This window comes from Diabrotica virgifera, chromosome 3, assembly GCF_917563875.1.
Source record: "Diabrotica virgifera virgifera chromosome 3, PGI_DIABVI_V3a".
Classification (NCBI taxonomy): Eukaryota; Metazoa; Arthropoda; class Insecta; order Coleoptera; family Chrysomelidae; genus Diabrotica; species Diabrotica virgifera.
In genome coordinates, this window is record NC_065445.1 from 126,444,119 (window position 1) to 126,466,287 (window position 22,169).

Consider the following 22,169-nt stretch of genomic DNA (forward strand, 5'->3'; position numbering starts at 1 on the left):
AATAATCTTATTTTTTTCTTCAAAATTATATATAAAAAAATATACAAGGAGAATGACTTTTCAAGTAGTTGATCAATTACGCAATACGTAGCAACACTCTTCCATGTCTTCAATGTTTAAATGCACGCACACTGTAATCTGTAATAGGTACTAAACCAACGTTACCAATCCAAAAAATGGTTACAATACTGATATACACAGCGTGCCCACGCGCCGTCTCTAGAGCCGTCGCTCCTTCAAAATTTTCAGAAACGAGCTAGTCCCGAGCGATAACGAGGTTCCTCCTGCGTTACCACTGCCGGAAGTGGTCACAACGTATACGAACGTGCAACGGATTCACATAGTCTAGCCAATATTTTTGTGCGTCTAGTTGGCTATTGACTGAATTAGGTACTATTAACAAATATTTCTGTTGGTAAAAAACATAAGTGGAATTATTTCATAGTAGTCATAAAATATTTATTTGCAAGATTTTTAACTATTACCAATGGTAACAGTGGTTACATGGACGCTTCGCCAGTGATATTTAACAAGTTAGAATTTAGACATATTGTATAAATTTAGATATAACACTGATTCTTGTACGACTTGGCAACCCGTAACATCTGTTCGCTTGGAAAGCTTTCAGCTGAAAGTCACGATTGGAATTCGACTATTTACACAAATATTGCGGAATGCCACGCTCATTTGCCGTTTGTCGTTTGGCGTTCTCTGCGCAGGTCCTGCTTACTTTGATTACACTTTAAAACTCAGGTAAATCGCGGCATTCCATGACTCAGTCTCGCGTTTGGCATTTGTTCAGTTCTTTTTCGAAAAGTTCAAACTTTCACTGAAAAACGTTATCGTGTTGTTAGTCAACTACAGACAAATTTTATTTGTTGCTTTAAATATTATTCGCATTTTTCTAAAATGGAAATTGCGGCCGTTATAGAAGAACCCAAAGACTTTCAAAATGTGAAAGAAAATATTGTGCAAAATATGTTAAATAATATTCAAGAGGAAGAAAATATACAAAGGTAACTTTTATAATAATAATAATAGGTATCTTATACAAGTTTCATTGTATTTTATTTTTTTTTATCTATTTTTATCAAATATTGATACAATATAATATATGCTAGTTGGTGATACCTGTTTATACATTATTAGTTTACAAAATTTTATGACGCTTATGAGTTATTTTAATTTCTTTTTTTTTTAATTAATCTAAATTCACAATCAAGATGCAGTAGAAGTAAACAAATGAAGACAAGTTCACTGCTACAAGGAGCACTCCTAATTCATGATTTACAATAATGTATAAACTTTGTATATCATCATTTTTGGGATTTACAATGTAGATACATTGTGCTCCTTGTAACAATTAACAATTAATGTGTCCTGGTTTGTTTACTTTACTTCTACTGCATCTTGATTGTGAATTTAGATTATAGTATCTATTTATATTTATGGTTCTAAAGCTCTTTTCTTGTAGTATTTTATTTTTGTAATTAATATTAATATATAGGTACACGGAAATAATTACAATTGCAAGATGGAAAACTTTATCTCTTTGTTGACCTTTCGACTACTAGCTTGAAAGTTGTTTTAAAGAGAAATTGTGAAAAATAAAGGAAAATGATACTTTGTTTTTATTACAAAAATTTTTATTTTGAAAAATAATTGCGACCTAAAGATTAAAATATTAACGTATTTTTTTTCATTTGTGGATAATTACAAAAAATACAGAGTGAGTCTGTAATTTGGAATAAATTCAATATCTCAAATACTAATTGTTTTTTTGAAAAATGCTCAGACCCGTCGATTAGTATTTCAAATTGTCCTTTTTGGCATACAATAATAATGTATACAGGGTGCCCCAATTTAGAGATATAACGTGATCGTTGAGTTACTTAAATGGCAACACTGTCATTTTGATAGCTATTTTGATAGGGTGTGTAAAGCTATACATAACTGCAAAACATTAAATTTTCATTCTCTACCATTTACAAGATAATAAAAAATAACAAAGTTATGTCTGTAATTTGGAATAAATTCAATAATTCAAATACTAATTGTTTTTTTTGAAAATGCTCAGACCCGTCGATTAGTACCTATTTCAAATTGTCATTTTTGACATACAATAATAATGTATACAGGGTGTCCCAATTTAGAGATATGACGTCATCGTTGATTTTCTTAAATGGCAACACTGTAATTTTGATAGCTATTTTGATAGGGTGTGTAAAGTTATAACTGTAAAATTTCAAATTTTTATTTCCCACCATTTACAAGATAATAAAATATAACAAAGTTATGAAAAACAAGTAATCAAATAATAATTGAATTTAATTATTTCAATGCAAATGCTCATAATCTTGCCCATTGACTATTTGACAATAATTGAGGGCAACATTATGAGCATTTACTTAATTGAAATAACTAAATTCAATTATTATTTGATTACTTGTTTTTCATAACTTTGTTATTTTTTATTATCTTGTAAATGGTAGAGAATAAAAATTTGATGTTTTGCAGTTATGTATAACTTTACACACCCTATCAGAATAGCTATCAAAATGACAGTGTTGCCAATTAAGAAAATCAAAGATGACGTCATGTCTCTAAATTGGGACACCCTGTATACATTATTATTGTATGTCAAAAAGTACAATTAGAAATACTAATCGACGGGTCTGATCATTATTCAAGAAAGCAATTAGTCTTGAATGGGTTGCATGTGAGAGTTCATTTTAAATGAAGTAAAAGTCAGACTTACTCTCAATCTTTATTATAACTTCCGACGAACGGTTTCGCTCTTTAAAATGTGTAGAGCATCTTCAGGTCAAAGGTAACAAGTTACAAAATGCTACAAACAAAAACCAGAGTTAGGACATTGTCTGGTTGTAAAAGATGCTAAAGATCCATAAGATCAAGCCAATGTTGAATAACATACATAAAAGTAGCGAAATAGCATACCAATGCACATGCATGCAATCATGGGGGGGGGGGTTGTAAAACTTCCCCCAAGCGCACAAACATGTGCAGAAGTATGCTATATATAATCATGCAATCATAACGTGTCGTACTTACATTCGGATACAAGGTACTAACAACTCAGTATTCATTATCATGATGTTTCTGTTGAAGTTATGTTAACGGGATATGGTGGAATAGACGGAGGATGCAACAAAGGTAAACAAACACTAACAATTCTATTCCTAAATCCCATAAATTTGTTTACCTTTGCTGCATCCTCCGTCTATTCCACCATATCCCGTTAACATAACTTCAACAGAAACATCATGATAATGAATACTGAGTTGTTAGTACCTTGTATCCGAATGTAAGTACGACACGTTATGATTGCATGATTATATATAGCATACTTCTGCACATGTTTGTGCGCTTGGGGGAAGTTTTACAACCCCCCCCCCCCATGATTGCATGCATGTGCATTGGTATGCTATTTCGCTAGTTTTATGTATGTTATTCAACATTGGCTTGATCTTATGGATCTTTAGCATCTTTTACAACCAGACAATGTCCTAACTCTGGTTTTTGTTTGTAGCATTTTGTAACTTGTTACCTTTGACCTGAAGATGCTCTACAAATTTTAAAGAGCGAAACCGGTCGTCGGAAGTTATAATAAAGATTGAGAGTAAGTCTGACTTTTACTTCAAAGCAATTAGTATTTGAGATATTGAATTTATTCCAAATTACACATTCACTCTGTATATTAAATCAATATTAAAATGTCCTTAGCAACTAGCTTAGAAATTGTCTATTTTAGCTGTTTTTGTCCTATTAAGTTTTAAACCCTTTTCCTCAAGACCTTGTCTCCACTGTTCCAGTTTTTGTTGTAAATAATTTTTACCATTTCCTACAAACACTACATTATCAGCATACAGTAAGCACGTAGGAATGTTAACTTCTGGTTTCGTTATTATCTGATCCAAAACTAATGAGAACAAAGAAGGATTAAGCACCGTGTCTTGATCCAATCCTACTTTCACATATAATTTATCAGTCTCTCCCACACCTGTTTTCACAGTAGTTGTTACTCCCTCGTACGTGTCTATCATTACATATTCACCAGAGACTCCTTTCTTATCGAGTGTCCCACCGCAGATTCCCTTGAGGAACTCTATAGTGTGCTTTCTCAAAATCAATAAACACCAAATGACCGTTTGTTTCGTTATTCCTATATTTTTTTATCATAATCAGCATTCTGCGTCCAAATTTGAACATATGCCTCCCCTAGTTTCTTCCAGTTCTCTCTGTCTTGAACTTCCTGCAGCCAATTCCCAGAGATTTTTTTGACGCGGTCTGTCCATCGTGTATATGGTTTACCTTTGCTTATTCTGTTTGCTCGTGGCCTCCACACTGTAATTTTTTGGGACCACCGCCCGTCCTTCATTCTGGCCATATGGCTTGCTCAGTTCCAATTCAGCGATGAAATTCGCTTTGTGGCGTATGTCCTTATTCTGTCCTCGTTTCTAACCCTGTATTTGAGTCAGTCCAAGTAACGACAGTTCCATTCTTTTTTGGGCCACTGTGAGTTTGTTTGAAAATACCATGGTTCCGACGAGTTGCAAATGCAGAAGTGTTAAGAAGGCTACAAAAGGATTGCGAGGTCATAAAGAAGATCAAAACAGGAAGCTGGAATATTTAGGCCACATTACCAGGGGTACGAAATATGAGATATTAAGGCTCATAATGCGAGGTAAAATTAAGGGTAAAGGATCCATTGGAAGAGGAAGAATTTCCCGGCTGAAAAACCTAAGAGAGTGGTATAGTTGCAGCTCAGAAATCTTTTTAGAGCAGCCGTCAATAAGGTATGGATAGCTGTGATGATAGCCAACATTCTATAACAGAAGGAACTACAAAAAGAAGAAGAAGAGTTTGGTTGCTGTGGCCTAAAGGAAAGTGGTTCGGTTGAAACAGGCAGTTTTTCTAAAACCTCCTTTGTCTGGTAACGAGCCTCCTGGATACTAAGCAACCATGATGAAGGGCAACAGAGGTTATAGAGAAGAAAGAGGCTAGAGAAATGTATGATAGGTCTAAAACAGAGGAAGATAAGGAGAGATACAAGGTAGCAAAGAGGGAAGTAAAGCACGCTGTAGCTACTGCTAAGGAAATATGGTCTGCGCAGCTTTATGAAGAGTTAGATATACAGCTGAAGAACAGCTGTATGAAGAGTTAGAAATAGCCGTTGGGATAAACAGGTAATACAGCATTGTTAAAGCAAGGGACAAGTCATCAAATGACTTGACTCATATAGGGTAGATTAAGAGTAGGATGAAAGACTGTTAAGAACCGATGTTGAAATAAAGCAAAGTTGGTATGAGTACTTTAGAAAGTAGCGAAACGAAGAACATCAGAGTAGAGACAGAGGATGCGGGACCACAAATAAGAATGTAATACCGGGATAGCAAAAGACGAGGTTGTCGAAGCTTTAAATAGGATGAAGAATGGTATGGCAGTAGGAGCTCATGGAATACCTGTGGAGGTTTGGAAGACTCTAGGAGAGGATGGGATTGACATTTTGCGGCAAATGATGAGTAGCATATATGAGGAAGAAAGGATATTCAATGCATCGATATTGGTGATAAGAGTGTGATGATATCATTGTATAAAGATAAAGTGGAGACTCAGAACTGTCAGAATAGAAAGATAAAGCCGCACATAATGAAAATTTGGGAGAGAACTGTAAGACGAAGGTTAAAGAAAGGGACATCAATAGAAGAGGTGTTTGGGTTTATGCGAGGAAGGAGGACAAGTGCCTTGTTTGCTTTATCATAGTTCATAGAGAAATACGGCGAACTGAAAACAGAGCTACATTTTTGGTATCTATAGATCTTGAAAAGGCGTACACTAAAAGAAAAGCAAAGAAAGGTTAAAGGGTTAAAAAAGGCCTATTGAAAAGCGATGACTTAAGATTAGCAGATCGAAAGCGAAGTACCTATATGTGGTTGGAAGGAACACGAATGGTTGGGAATATAGAATTGCTTAGGGAAAAATTAGGATGAGTAGGAGAATTTAACTACCTTGGTTCCTACATAAACATAACAGAAAATGAGTCACTAGATAGAGAAATTGCCCAAAGGATACAGACTGGTTGGAATCAACTGGCAGCAAATCGGGGTTTTGGAAAACCTGTAGTGAAAAACCTGTAGTGAAAACCTGTAGTTAGTGCGGCAGATTCGTGCAAATATTGTAAGAATTGTGCATTTAATGATAGAAGCATATAATTTGGACCACATGTACTACACGTATAAAGGTTGAAAATTAGATGGGAGGCCATCTCAGATTTTGCTTTTTACAAAAATGGCGGGCATTCAAAATGGCGACTATACATATGTAACTAACAGCACGATAACTTTTGAACAAGACGTCAGATTTCAACCAAATTTGGTATATATGTTCTTTCTTTGATGAATAAGATCGAGGTCTTGAACCGAAAGAATCGGTTTACCAAGAGTTGTGTTTTTACTGGTTTTTTTATGTAAAAATATGTTGTTTCTTTTTCAATTCTTTCACCCTGTATATATAAATTTTTCAAATAGGTAATACGGCCATTGAAAAGAGTGTAAATATATTTTTAGGAAATATTTTAAACTTTTTAGTTATGTTAATTACCATTTAATAAATGCCTAACGTATGTGCACATGTACCTATAGGCGGCAGATTCATTTTGAATGCCCGCCATTTGTGTAAAAGACAAAATCTGAGATGGCCTCATATATAAATTTGAATTTTTGTATGTGTAGTATGTGTGATTCAAATTATATACTTTTACCATTAAATGCATAATAATTCTTATATTATTATTTGCACGAATCTGCCGCACATAGGTACCTACATGTGAAGATACGTTATACATTTATTAAATAGTAATTAACATAACTAAAGAGTTCAAAATATTTCCTAAAAAATAATTTTACGCTCTTTTCAACGTCGGTATTATCTTTTTTTTTGAAAAATTAATATATACAGGGTGAAGGAATTGAAAAAATTAACAACCTATTTTTACAAAACAATCAGGATAATCACAACTTCTGGTAGACCGATTCTTCCAATTCAAAAGCTCGATCTTAAACATAAAAAAAATAACCTATATAACAAATTTGGTTGAAATCAGACTTTTCGTTCAAAAGTTATCGTGATAATAGTCACATATGTATAGTCGCCATCTTGAATGCGCGCCATTTTTGTAACAGGCAAAATCTGAGATGGCCTCATATCTAAATTTGAACCTTTGTATGTGTAGTATATGTGGTTTAAATTATATACTTCTACCATTAAATGCACAATAATTCTTATAATATTTGCACGAATCTGCCGCACATAGGTATATGTGAAGATAAGTTATGCATTTATTAAATGGTAATTAACATAACTAAAAAGTTCAAAATATTTCCTAAAAAATATTCTTACGCTCTTTTCAATGGCGTTTTTGCCTTGTTGAAAAATTAATATATACAGGGTAAAATAATTGAAATAAAAACAACATATTTTTACATAGAAAACCAGGAAAAACACAACTTCTGGTAAACCGATTCTTCCGGTTCAAGACCTTAATTTTACACATCAAAAAAGAACCTATATACCAAATTTGGTTAAAATCGGTCCTTTTTTTCAAAAGTTATCGTGCTATTAGTCACATATGTATAGTCGCCATTTTGAATGCGCGCCATTTTTGTAAAAGGCAAAATCTGAGATGGCCTCCCATCTAAATTTGAACCTTTATATGTGTAGTATATGTGGTCCAAATTATATGCTTTTATCATCAAATGCACAATTGTTTCACATATCGGCTGCACTAAGTTTGGTTTGTGAAAACCAAAGTTAAGTGTAGTTTGATCACGTTAGACGTAGAAATAAAAAATATGTGCCACGAAGGAGAGAACTGTTAGAAGTTAATGGAAGGAGAAGTAGCGGAAAAAGGAGAAGAATATGGAAGTAATGTGGCATGTGACTTGAGCGAGAAAGGGTTAGGTGAAGAAGGCATGATGGACAGAAATAAATAGTAAAGAAGAAGTTGTCAACATAATGGATACGTAAGAAGTGCAATTAGTAACAATAATTTGTGACGTAAAATTTTTTATTAACTTTTTAACAAAGACCTAAAAATTTGTTTGTCTACATAAATACATACATTTACACAATTTAAATAATATTTAGGTCAGGACGCATATTTGGAATGCCAAGCATTCTTGTAAGAAAGTATGCACATGCACCTCACAACCTGGAATTTTTTTTGAAATTAGGAACAACTTTATAGCTTTCTATATATACTACGGATCAAAAGGCTTTTATGAAGTCAAGTATGCATCGGTACACAGTTATTTATATTTAGGTTTGAGTATGTAGTTATTTCTGTTAATTTACCGATACTAGATGGAAACATATTTTAAATAGAGCTGAAGTTATTATATTCCTGTTGTCATTTATTTTAGTTTGTTTTACCACTAAAAGATAAAAATTTAGAGTATTGTACATACAATGAGCAAAAAGTAAATTTAAATACCGTTTTTGTTCTATACGTACGCAAAACCTGCATCATTTGGTGACTGTTATGACAAGATGTTTGTTTTGGCAGTATTGTATCAATCTGTCCGCTCTGTAGTTTCTCTGCCGGCCGATGCCACATTATGCGTTTTGACCGGATTCGGTGAAAACGCATCCGTTTCCAACGCAACCGGACCGACCTGTCACACTATGCGTTTAGTCTGGTGCAGTTTGTAAGCGCGTACCGATGACTCAAAACGCATCCGTTTCCAACGCAACCGGACCGATCTGTCACACTATGCGTTTTCACCGGATGCGGCGGAAACGCATCCGGTCAAAACGCATAATGTGGCATCGGCCTGGACCAGGACCATACTTTACAACTACATGATCTTCCGCTTCTTCTCTAAGGCGAGGCGCCCATTGAGGTGGAATGGCCGTGGCCCGTGGCGTGGTATTGGCTATTAGAGATGGTTCGGCCAGCTATTTTGATATAGCAGTTGCTTTTTTATTTTTCATTATTCAATGTTTTAAATTGAATTAGAAAAGCAAAATCATATTTGTTTGTTGGTAGGTATTTAATGTGAACATATCAATAATAATTGTTGCTAAAATAATATATGTAAGTACGGACATTTTTTAAAATGAAAAAAAAAAAGTATAACAAAATACATGGTGGTTGCAATATTTATATGGTCGTAGTATTTATTTAAATTTACTGTTTTAACTGGGAAAAAGCTACAATATTAGTTAGAAATTGAATTGGAAATGATTGGAATTTGGAGGTGAAATTAAACTTACACTTCGTAAATCGTTCTAAATGAAATATATAGTAATGCCCTAGACTTTTCTAATAGACAACAAGTAAAATAGTACTGAAAAGTACGTGAATAGTGTAGGACATACAGTTTTCGAAAGTTTTGTTTTCACCCAATTTTGAAACAATGTGAAAACGTTGAATTATACTCGTCCGTCTGTCCGTCCGTCCATCCGTAAGCTCAACTCCTCCGTCATTATACCAGGTAGAATGACAAAGGAGGTGTCGAATGAAAGCTTATAATCCAACGATGGTACTAAATAAAGGTGAGAAATTTCACCTAGGACTTTCGGTTTTAGAAATGCAACCGGAAGCACTGTTTTAAAGTCACAGGGATAGTACAAGTGATACATTATTGGACGCGCTTTCGTAAGACGAGAACCAATATATATTATACTTCCTGTTTCATGACTGTCTGTCTGTCCGTCCATCCGCAAATATAACTCCTCCGTCACTATACCAGGTATAATGACAAATGAAGAGTCGAATGAATGCTTATAATCCAAGGATGGTACTAAAGGTGAGAAATTTGACATAGGACTTCCGCTTTTAGAATTGCAACCGGAGTACTGTTGTAAAGTCGACGGAATAGTATAAGCAATATATTATTCGACGTGCCTTAACAAGATGAGAACAAATGTATACTTTTGGTTTTTATATAATTTCCGGTTAAAAAGTTCTAACTTTTAGAGTTAGAGTTGCAACAGTTCTAAGTACCGTTGGAAAGTCACCGAAATAGTATATGATATATTATTATTCGACGTGCCTTAGTAAGATGAGAACAAATATGTGGTTGTAATATTTATATGTAATATTTATATGGTTACTATAGGTACTAACGGTGAGAAATTTCACCTGAGACTTCCGGTTTTCGAATATGAAACCGGATGTACTGTTTTAAAGTCGCTGGAGTAGTATAAGCGATATATTATTCGACGTGCCTTAGCAGGATGAGAACAAATGTCTACTCTTGGTTTTTATATAATTTCCGGTTAAAAAGTTCTAACCAGAAGTGCCATATATTATAGTCGCATATACAAAAATATACAATTGTTCAGAGGTGCAGTTAACAAAGTTAAGATTGCTGTGATGGTAGCCAACCTCAATGGTAACCAACCTCTTGAAGACGGTACTTCAAGAAGAAGAACCGGATACTTTTGGTTTTTATATCATTTCCGGTTAAAAAATTCTAACCGGAAGTACCATATCAGAGTCGCAGAAATGATACATGTGACATATTAATTGAAATGTATTGAAAAGTCGAGTTTGAATCTTTAGTTCCGGTTTTGAAATTCTTTAGTTCCGGAAAAAGTTTAGTAAAAATGATTCAAAATTAGTGAAATCGTTTCTTCCGGTTCTGCTTTCGGCCCCTTTGGGTGAGAACCTAGGATTTACGAAGTTCAATTACTTGTAATTAATTAATACATAATTTGTAAAATTAAAATAATAATTCTCATGATTTATGCGTTTTATTCACTTTGTAAAGATTTTTTTGTCGGCATTGTAATATAATACAGCTTATACACCGCATCCCTCAGTAGACCGCAAGCTATAGTAAAAACACGACGGTAGACTAGATACTACAGTAGCACAGATTATCTTTTATTTCTTTAGTTTTAAACCTCAATGCTAAAAACCCAAAGAAGAGAAAACATCATTATTGGGTGCACCCTATCTGGCAAAAAATAAGAAATTTGCAATTTTTAACGTTTATACAAAGGATTTGAACTTGAAGGGGAGGTATTTTGGAAATGCCGTACGCCAGTTCCCTTGCCACTAATCGACAGCATGTTTAATTTTCGAGTGGTATTCGACTGGTGACCACGTTGTGTTTGTGTTGAGTATACGAAGACGTATTTAAAAATCATGCAAGACGATCAACAATTTAATATAAAATTTGTAGGCCTTGTAGAGGCTCATCCTTGTCTTTATGACAGTACTCGGGAAGAATATCATATGAGCCATTTGCAAGAGCGAGCCTGGGCCAAAATTGCTAAGGACATTGGAGAAGGAGGTAAGTAGAAAATACAGTAAATTTAAAATATGCGTTTATTAAAGTTATAACTGTTGATATTTATAATATTTGTCTATTCTCATACTATAATAGGTCTGGATCCCGCGTATGAAAAAAAAGTTGATTAATAGCAAGTTGAAAATTTGTTAATAGCTTAACTTTGTTGTAAATATAAGCTAAAATACGCGTTTATTAAAGTTATAACTGTTGATATTTATAATATTTGTCTATTCTCATACTATAATAGGTCTGGATCCCGCGTATGAAAAAAAAGTTGATTAATAGCAAGTTGAAAATTTGTTAATAGCTTAAGGGTGTCTAGTCGGACAAACTTTGATATATGGAACACTGTAACAGGGGCAGTTTTAATTGTGGAACAGGTTAAAAATTTGGAACGGTAAGAACACGAAAACGGCACATTTATTTTGTCCGACAGAACAGACTTATACTCTCCGAACAGAGATTAAACTCTCATGCAAAAATCAGAATGCTATTTATAACCTGTCATAATTCCTGTCATTTGACATATTCTACATGTTCCACTCATTAAAACGCCCATTTGGTGATAAATAGCAGTCTGATTTTTGCATGAGAGTTTAATCTCTGTTCGGAGAGTTTAAGTCTGTTCTGACGGACAAAATACATGTGCCGTTTTCGTGGTCTGACCGTTCCAAATTTTTAACCTGTTCCACAATTAAAACTTCCCCTGTTCCAGTGTTCCCATAAATCAAAGTTTATCCGACTAGACACCCTGAAGCTATTAACAAATTTTCAGCTTGCTATTAATCAACTTTTTTTTCATACGCGGGATCCAGACCTAATACTTTTCTTTTCAAGTCAACGAATAAATTTTGACCTAAAATTATATATCCTAAAAACTTAAATTATATCGGGTATTATGCTTTGTCAGGCCTGTATAGCTGTTTATCAGGTAATAAATACTTTATTACTTCTGTTACGAGTAAGTACAAACTCGCCGACAAATTTACCGGTTGTAACAAGGCCGCCGCTACCATGTGTGCAAAGTGTGCATCGCACACGGGCGGCCGATGATAGGAGCGGCGATCTAAACAAAAATACCAGAAAATATTTTACTGCCATACGATCTGCCCTTGCAGCTGTAGTCATAAAGTAATTCAAAGTGGCTAGCGGCTTTCGGACTTTTATTTTTATCTACGTGGGCTATATGCGATTTTTTCAAATTCTGAACATTTGGGAGTATGATACGACAATAGGGTACTTTCCGAGAATTTAAATAAGTGCTTGTTAAATTGCTCTCATTGAGTAATAAAAAAGTCTTTTTTATTACTCCATGGTTTAAAAAATATTTTTTATTACTCGATGGTGCCTCTTTTATAATATTGTTCCTTTATAGTCAAGGAAATGAAGCATTTTGGCTCGCAATTTTTTCGTCCAGCATGGATTTACTTGAAATTTTCACAGAAGGTAGGGAATAGTCCAAGGATCATTTTCTATATCATGCTGCTGTACGCTAAAACCTTGGGGGTAGTTGCCACCCCATCTCAGGGGTGGGAATTTTTTATTACATTTTAACCATGTAAATCGATGTAAAAAGTAATTTTAAGAAAAAAATGTTTTTTACATTTTTCGAGTTATTCGTGATTGAAAGTAAAAGTTTTTCGACGGAAAAATAGACTTTTCTAGAGGGTTTTTTGAGAATAACTCGAAAAATATGCATTTAATGAAAAAAAATGTAGATATCAAAATTGTATCTTTTAGTAACACAAACGAAACTGTTTTTCTATAATATTTTTACGACCAATATAAACCGAGATACGGCATGTTAAAGGTTAGCTTTTTTCGTCAAATGCATAATTTGAAATAATCAAAGCCAAATAACGGGAAAACTTTGCATTTTTCCAGGAAAACTTACATGATGTTTTTTCAAGCATACAATCAGATCTATAAAAAAAATAATAAAAAGTTTCTAGCATAAAAATTGAGCAACTTATGATAAAAAAAAAGTCGGTACCTATTTTTCTCTACGAAAAAAACAGTGAAAACAACCCCCTACCTACCCTTGTAACTAAAAATTGGTCTTCGCCTTTATATAATTCTTCTTTCGTTAATTCTATAATACTTTCGTTCTTCTTATATTGCACACTAAAATATTCGTTGTCGCGATAATCCAAAAGAGTCGTATATTCGTGGAATACACCATACTATGATTATTTTAAAAATCGATCTATCCAAGCGTTTTGCTTATGTGCTAAAAATAAATTTCCTAAACCTGCTGTCCAATTTAAGTTATTTTTTTAGTAGGTTATAGCCAATATCGCTGTCATAATATTGTGGCTAAACAGGTAAATTTTCATTGCATACCGGGTGTACCAATGAAACTGTGTTTTTTTCTTAAACTTCGCATCACCCTGTGGAATATTCTAGCATTTATAAAATACTCAAATTAAAACCCAACTATAGTTTTATGTTTTCTCAACATTCCCTTTTTTGATTCATTCGCTTAAGTTAGACCATAAAAAAGTTACGTACTTTAACAATTAGCCATGTTTTTCATCAATACAGGGTGTTTTAAATAAGCATGGAAAACTTCAAGTGGTAATTCTACATGAAAAAATAATGACTGTTTGCTTTATAAACCTATGTCCGCAAATGCTTCGTGTCTGAGATAGAGGGTGTTGAAATTTGTCTTACAAACTACCGATTTATTTATTGCTTAAAAACCAGTTGAGATATGCAAATAAAATTTGGTGGGTTTTAAGTGGGTAGTTATTGTACTTTTTTGACATACAAGTAGGAATTTAATATTCACCATTGGCGCGCATACTGGTAATATAAGCCCTCATATTACCCGTATGCGCGCCAATGGTGAATATTAAATTCTTAATTGTATGTCAAAAAATGTGCAATTACTACGTCTTAAAACCCACCAAATTTCATTTGCATACCTCAACCGGTTTTAAAGCAATAAATAAATCGTCAGTTTGTAAGAAAACTTTCAACACCCCCATTCTCGGAAACGAAGCATTTGCGGACTTACCGTTTATAAAGCAAACTGTCACTATTTTTTCATGCCGAATTACCCCTTAAAGTTTGCCAATTATTATTTAAAAACAAGCTGTATTGATGAAAAACATGGCTAGTTGTTAAAGTACCTAACTTTTTTGTTATCCAACATAAGCGAATAAATCAAAAATCAAAATGTTGAGAAAACATGAGGCTATAGTTGGATTTTAATTTCAGTATTCTATAAATGCTAGAATATTCTACAGGGTGATGCGAACTTTAAGAAAAAAATCCAGTTTGATTTATTCACCCGGTATACAATGAAAATTTAACTGTCTAGCAACAATACGACAACGATTAGGAAAGGTTTAGGAAAGTTTTTAAGGAAAAACCAAATGTTTCACTTACTAGTTTATTTAATACACGGTCGATAACGTAAAGAAAATTAACTATATATATTTACATATTATACACATTTATAGCTAAAACGTTTATACATTTGTCTTCATACACAAAATCTTTTCTGATTTTTAAGCGAACCATCTGCGGTAAAGAAAAAATCACAGAGTTTTTCTCGTATAGCAATTGCAGGGTTGGTAGCTCTGCTTTGATTTGTGAATGCCGGGTGTTCTTCATTTTCTATATCGATGTCACAATCGTCTCCTTTTTTTCCTCGCGGAAGCGAAAACAAACCTTCAGATTTTTTAATGAAATTATGCAATACGCATACGGCTTCAACAATATTGTCCACCGTATTTGCATTAAGAGCAATGGTTGTGTGAAGAATTCTAAACTTGGATGACATCATTCCAAACGAGCATTCTACTGATTTGCGACCTCTTGACAATCTGCCATTGAATACTCTCTTCCTATTTGTTAATCCCCTTTTAGGATAGGGCTTCATGATATTACACGTCAATGGAAAAGCTTCGTCTGCAGTAAAATAAAATGGAAAAACTGTGTCTTGTCCAGGTAGTGGAGATGGGTCTGGTAAGTCTAGAGTGTTATTAAGTAAATTTTTTCCAAAATTACTTTCTTTTAATGCCCTCCCGTCACTATTTCGCCCGTACTCACCTACATCAATGGCCATGAAGCATCCATCTGCATCTGACACAGCCATCAAAACAATGGAAAAATACCCTTTGTAGTTTATGAATTCAGAACCTGATTTTGGCGGACGTCTGATCCTGATATGTTTGCCGTCTATACTTCCCACACAATTGGGTAGATTCCAAAGTTCCCAGCATCTTCTTGCCGATTCTAACCATGTTTCTTTAGTAGGGATAGGGAGGTACTCTGGTTGTAGAACTTTCCATATTACTTTTGAAGTTGCATCAATTATTTTCCTTATTGTAGTATGACCTCTCAAAAAGTAACATGCTAGAGCTTTTAGATTGCATCCGGTTGCAAAATACCTGAAAAGAGAGACAATGTTCTTGTCTTTAAATAATTTATTAAATTTACTGAGTTTATTGTTACCTTTTAATTTTAATAAAGATTTATTTGATTTCCAGCTACCATCACAGAATGCAAAAATAGATGGAAGAATCTACGAGGAAGCTACACCAAACATCTGAAGAAATATGTACCATCTGGATCTGGCGTATCAGTAAAACGACCCTACTATCTAGCAGAACATATAGGTTTCATTTTACCCTTCACAAAGTCACGCCAAGCTAAGGGAAACATTGCTTCCCCAAGCAATACAGAAAGCTGTTCAAGCAATACATTTAATGAACAATTTTCTACTCAAGATGTTTTAACCGAAGAGTTGTCACAAAAATCTGGAGGAGAAGAAGAAGAAGAGAGAGAAGAAATCAGCCAGAATGATGAAACCGAAATAATTTTATCCAACCGCCAAGATGTCTTGGAAAAAGACAATTTTCCAAGACATCTTGAAAAAAGGACTCTTTCAAAATCGTCAGTGGTTACCGAAAACAAAATTAAAAAAATGAAAACTGCTGACGCAACATTACAAGATGTTAATAAGGCTGCAATGGACTATTTCGAGGAAAAGAAAAAGAAGCAATCAACTAATAGACCAATTGATTCAGCGAACAATGATGCAGATGTCCAATTTTTGTTGAGTTTATTGCCAGACTTAAAAAAAATGACGGACAGGCAGAAACGTCAATACAAAGTGGGAGTCCTAAATCTTGCTGGTGAAATCTTGGACGAAACTGAAATAGCAAATACCACAGTCACTCAAATTTGCCCAACATCCGACAACTACTCGCCGATACACGTTCACGGTATGCCATCTAGCCGTCCCTCTACATCTACATGTATCTAGTAATAATAATATTATACCTGTATTTGCTGAGGCTGTGCATTTATGACCAAACTATCCAGACGTTTCGATTGCCACACCACATTCAGCACCAGTAGAAAAAGAAACCGTAATAAAGAATATGCAGGATACTTATCCAAATAATTTTTAAAAAATAAAATGTATCTACCTCTTTTATTAATAAATATAATAACTAGCTTATTTCTTATTATAGACTTACCGCAATGTTATTAAAAGTCTTTCTTCGGGAGAAACACATTTCCTCAAATTTGTATCCTTTTTTTGAAGGCTGAGTCGCAGTTTACTCAATAAATTGCAAAATGTGACTTTCTTCATCCGGTAAAAAACTTTAAATTTTTGGTCATCCAAGTTCAAGTCGTTTTTGTAAACATTAAAAATTCCATATTTCCTATTTTTCTGCCAGAGAGGATGCACCCAATAACGACGTTCTCTTTTTTTCGTATTTTTTGCATTGAGGTTGGCAATTTGAAGAAATGAAATGTAGTCTTCATCTTCTGAGGATGACATTTTCACTAATGATAACACCAGATGTTTTTTTTCTCTACCACTTTGCCGCCACCCAATTGCCCCACCACTTGTTGACTATTTCCAGGCCTCACACCAGGGTTCGAGCCAATTGAACGCTTATAAAATTTTTAAACTGAAAACTTTCGAAAACTGTATGTCCTACATAGGTCTGGATCCCGCGTATGAAAAAAAAGTTGATTAAAAGCAAGCTGAAAATTTGTTAATAGCTTAAGGGTGTCTAGTGGGATAAACTTTGATATATGGGAACGCTGGAACAGGAGCAGTTTTAATTGTGGAACAGGTTAAAAATTTGGAACGGTCACACCACGAAAACGGCACATTTATTTTGTCCGACTGAACAACTTAAACTCTCCGCACAGAGATTAAACTCTCATGCAAAAATCAGACTGCTATTTATCATCTGTCATAATTCCTGTCTTTTGACATATTCTACATGTTCCACTCATTAAAACGCCCATTTGGTAATAAATAGCAGTCTGATTTTTGCATGAGAGTTTAATCTCTGTTCGAAGAGTTTAAACCTGTTCTGCCGGACAAAATACATGTGCCGTTTTCGTGGTCTGACCGTTCCAAATTTTTAACCTGTTCCACAATTAAAACTTCCCCTGTTCCAGTGTTCCCATATATCAAAGTTTGTCCGACTAGACACTCTTAAGCTATTAACAAATTTTCAGCTTGCTATTAATCAACTTTTTTTTCATACGCGGGATCCAGACCTAACACTACTCACGTCTATTTCAGTACTATTTACTTGATGTCTATTTAGTTCAGAGAAGTAAGGAAAACAAATATGCTGTTGATGACACAACCCCCTCCAGGCCGAAACCGGACGGACAGACAGACAGACAGCCTAGGTCAAATTTATCACGTTTAGTACCATCCTTGGATTATAAGCTTCCATTTGACACCTCGTTTGTCATTTTACCTGGTATAATGACGGAGAAGTTATATTCGCGGTCCGGCGGACCGACGGACAGATAGCCTAGGTCAAATATCTCACCTTTAGTACCATCCTTGTATTATAAACTTTCATTTGACATCTCATTTGTCATTCTACCTGGTATAATGGCGGAGGAGTTATATTTACGGTCGGACGGACCGACGGACAGACCGCCTCGGTCAAATATCTCACCTTTAGTACCATCCTTGGATTATAAGCTTTCATTTGAGACCTCATTTGTAATTCTACCTGGTATAATGACAAAGGAGTTATATTCGCGGTCGGACAGACCGACGGACAGACAGCCTACGTCAAATACTCACCTTTAGTACCATCCTTGGATTATAAGCTTTCATTTGACATCTCATTTGTAATTCTACCTGGTATAATGACGGAGGAGTTATATTCGCGGTCGGACGGACCGACGGACAGACATGATACGTCAAATATCTCACCTTTAGTACCATCCTTGGATTATAAGCTTTCATTTGAGACCTCATTTGTAATTCTACCTGGTATAATGACAAAGGAGTTATATTCGCGGTCGGACGGACCGACGGACAGACAGCCTACGTCAAATACTCACCTTTAGTAACATCCTTGGATTATAAGCTTGCATTTGACACCTCATTTGTAATTCTACCTGGTATAATGACGGAGGAGTTATATTCGCGGTCGGACGGACCGACGGACAGACAGGATACGTCAAATATCTCACCTTTAGTACCATCCTTGGATTATAATCTTTCATTTGACACCTCATTTGTCATTCTAGCTGGTATATTGACGGAGCAGTTGTGATTACAGACGGACAGACAGACAGACGGACGTGGGTAATTCAAAGTTTTCACATTTTTTTCAAAATTGGGTGAAAACAAAAGTAAGTTTAAATAAACAGTACGACCATATAAATGTTACAACCACCATGTACTTTGTTATCTTGTTTTTGTCAGTTCAAAAAATATCCGTACTTAGATGTATTATTTTAACAATAATTATAATTATTTATATTATTTATATGTTCTCATTAAATGCCAACAAAACTGCTTTTTGAAACAAAACAAACAAATATTATTTTGCTTTTCTTATATCAACATGAATACGTTGAATAATGCTGAAAAAGCAACTGCTGCATCAAAATAGCGAGTCGGCCACCTCTACTTAATACCACGCCACGGGCCACGGCCATTCCACCTCAGTGGGCGCCTCGCCTAAGGCGGCACACATAGTGGAAGTGGGTTCCTGCTTACGGGCAAACCGCACGGTTCTCGCGCGCGTGTATAGTAACACAGTGAAGACGGGTAAAAGCGAGAGAGATCGTTCAAATTTGGTACTACTAGTAGCAAAATGTCGTCTTCCGATGACGATATAATAGTAACACAGTGAAGACGGGTAAAAGCGAGAGAGATCGTTCAAATTTGGTACTACTAGTAGCAAAATGTCGTCTTCCGATGACGATATAATTGCTTTAGATTCTGTTTTGACTCAACTGAAAAGAAAGAGAGTTGGTGTATTAATCAAGAAAGATTATATTAATCAAGAAAGATTTATTTGTGGACAGTACCATCATCTATTTCAAAAATTAAAAGATAATGAACGATTCTTCCAGTATATGAGAATGACTCAAGAGACTTATATATATTTTGGAGAAAGTGGAGTATCGTTAAAACCAATATTAAACGCTCAACTTACAGTCAACCAACATAATATCGAAAGAGTTGAGTAATATACATATCTGGGTACGAATTTAAATAGCCAATGGGACTACTCAATAGAAATTAAACAACGAATAATAAAAGCGAAAACAGAATACGTTAGAATGAGACCCATTTTCAACAGTCGAGACATATCATTAAAAACAAAATACCGTCTGTTGAAATGCTACATATTCACAGTTCTGCTCTACGGAATGGAAGCGTAGACGCTAACTGTTGCATTGATTGTTGCGCTAACTGAAACTTTCGAAATGTGGTGTTATAGGCGCATCTTACGTATATCCTGGATTGACCGAATTACTAATGTGGAAGTCCTGCGTAGAATAGGGAAAGAGTGTGAAATTTTCATAACCATCAAAACAAAAAAATTATAATATCTAGGACATGTAATGAGAAATCAAGAACCTTACGGCCTTCTCCAACTGATTCTCCAAGAGAAGGTAAATGGTAAAAGATGACAGGAAAGAAGACGCATTTCCTGGCTTCAAAATTTACGAAAGTGGTATAACACCACTACCACTGAACTGTTCCGCGCTGCGGTAAACAAAGTCAAGATAGCCATGATGATCGCCAACATCCGGAACGGATAGGCACTTTAAGAAGAAGAATGAGTATCGTTTAATTAAAAACTGGTGTAATTTACATAAGCAGGCTATCCTTTCAGAAGAAAGGCTTGTTATAATATTGAGGTACGTAGTTTTGTTGGAAATTTATTTTTCAAGTACTTATTTAGCAATAGTTAATACTGGAATGATTTTAGAAATACCTAAATTACACAAAATTACGGTTTCAATAAGATTGACTTTATTACTTTTGTTTATTATAATGTACAATTTATAAAATTAATCCATGGAGAACTATTAATTCTTATTATAAAAGAGGGAATAAACTAAATTCTCATTCGAGTAAACATTAAAACCGCGCGGAAAAAACTAAATTCTCATTCTAGTTAAAGCGGTCAGGCGGGTTAAAGCGGTTGGCCCGCGCGAACCTGCTTTTACTATGTTCGTGTACATTTAAAGACGTGCATTCATTTTGAAAACGTTTAAAAGCGGGTCTGCGCGGTTTAACCGTAAGCGGAAACAGCCTCCACTGTGTGCGCCGACTAACTGTCGCGTTAAAATCTCTTAATACGATATTAATTTCTTGATTCTTTGTCATCTTTAAGGCTTTGGGCTTTGTCTAGCTGTTGATAAAATCGCTCCAATTCTTCTTCTGCCTTGTATAATATTTATGTTACCTCATAAAAGCAACTGAATAAGTATGACTCTTTCGGAGATTGCAACAAAGTTTTTCACGGAGACGCGAAAATTTTCGCTTATCAGAATTCTATTCCCATATCTGGGGTGAGAGCACGCCAAATAGAATTCTATTTTGCTGACGTCACAAAACCGAATTTCACAATGGGAGAATCGACGGTTGCTAGGCAAAGTGACGTCACCAAAATAGAATTCTATTTGGCGTGCTCTCACCCCAGAAGTGAGGATATGTGCTATCACTGCATTAATAGGGTGATACCCTATCAATACCCTTTACAATAAAATAATAGGATACCCTTTACAATAAAATTAGGACTTTGTTATTTAAACAAACGCTGTAAATAACTGAGTTCTATTTTCAAACAATTATATTTTTGAATTATAGTAAATCTTCTCTGTAGTCGGGCAAGGAGTGTCTGTTCATTCATGTCATAAATTCTTGTAGAAGTATGCACAATATTTGTCCTAGAAACCAAGCAAGCATATAAATTTCTAACGAAAACACTGACATGAATACGGGTTATATTTTCCATTGATATATGTGAATCTAGTCTTCAGACACTCCCCCGTGATTTATTTTGAGTTATTTTTGGTAATATGTACAGTTTTTATTTATGATCAAAACATAAGCGATTCTTACGGAAATGGTGGTCGGAAAGATGCTTTCCTTTTTTCTTTTTACTTGCTATTAGCCCCGTCAAGATAGACATTCAAAGTTACACAAATTAACGTACAGCTAAAAATTGGTACGAAAGTTCAGGACATCCGAATAAATGAATAAATGAAATGTGAAAAGTTTCCATCAATCTCACATCTGCAAAAAAAATATATAAGGTCAATACATCATCATTCTCTTTGCCTTAACCCTATGCGGGGTCGGCTTCCCTAATTGCATTTCTCCACACAATTCTATCTTGGGTCATATCAATGTTAATCCCCTTTACCAACATGTCCTGCCTTATCGCCTCCCCCAGGTCTTCTTTGGTCTTCCTCTCCTACTTCTTCCAGGAATCTGCACTTCAGCTATTCTTCGTATTGGGTGATTAACGTCTCGACATTGAACATGACCAAACCATTTTAACCTATGCTCTCTAATTTTGGCATCAA

The 22,169-nt window shown here is 34.8% G+C and overlaps 1 protein-coding gene across 1 annotated transcript in view; it reads left to right on the top strand.

The window, feature by feature from the left end:
* Positions 1–680: 680 nt before the first annotated feature.
* LOC114336745 (dual specificity protein phosphatase 21-like) overlaps positions 681–22,169 on the top strand; it is a 69,237-nt gene continuing 47,748 nt past the window's right edge. Inside the window, exon 1 of the mRNA XM_050645505.1 lies at positions 681–1,016. Coding sequence (XP_050501462.1) covers positions 910–1,016 — 107 coding nt within the window. The 5' untranslated portion in view covers positions 681–909. The remainder of the gene's footprint in view (positions 1,017–22,169) is intronic.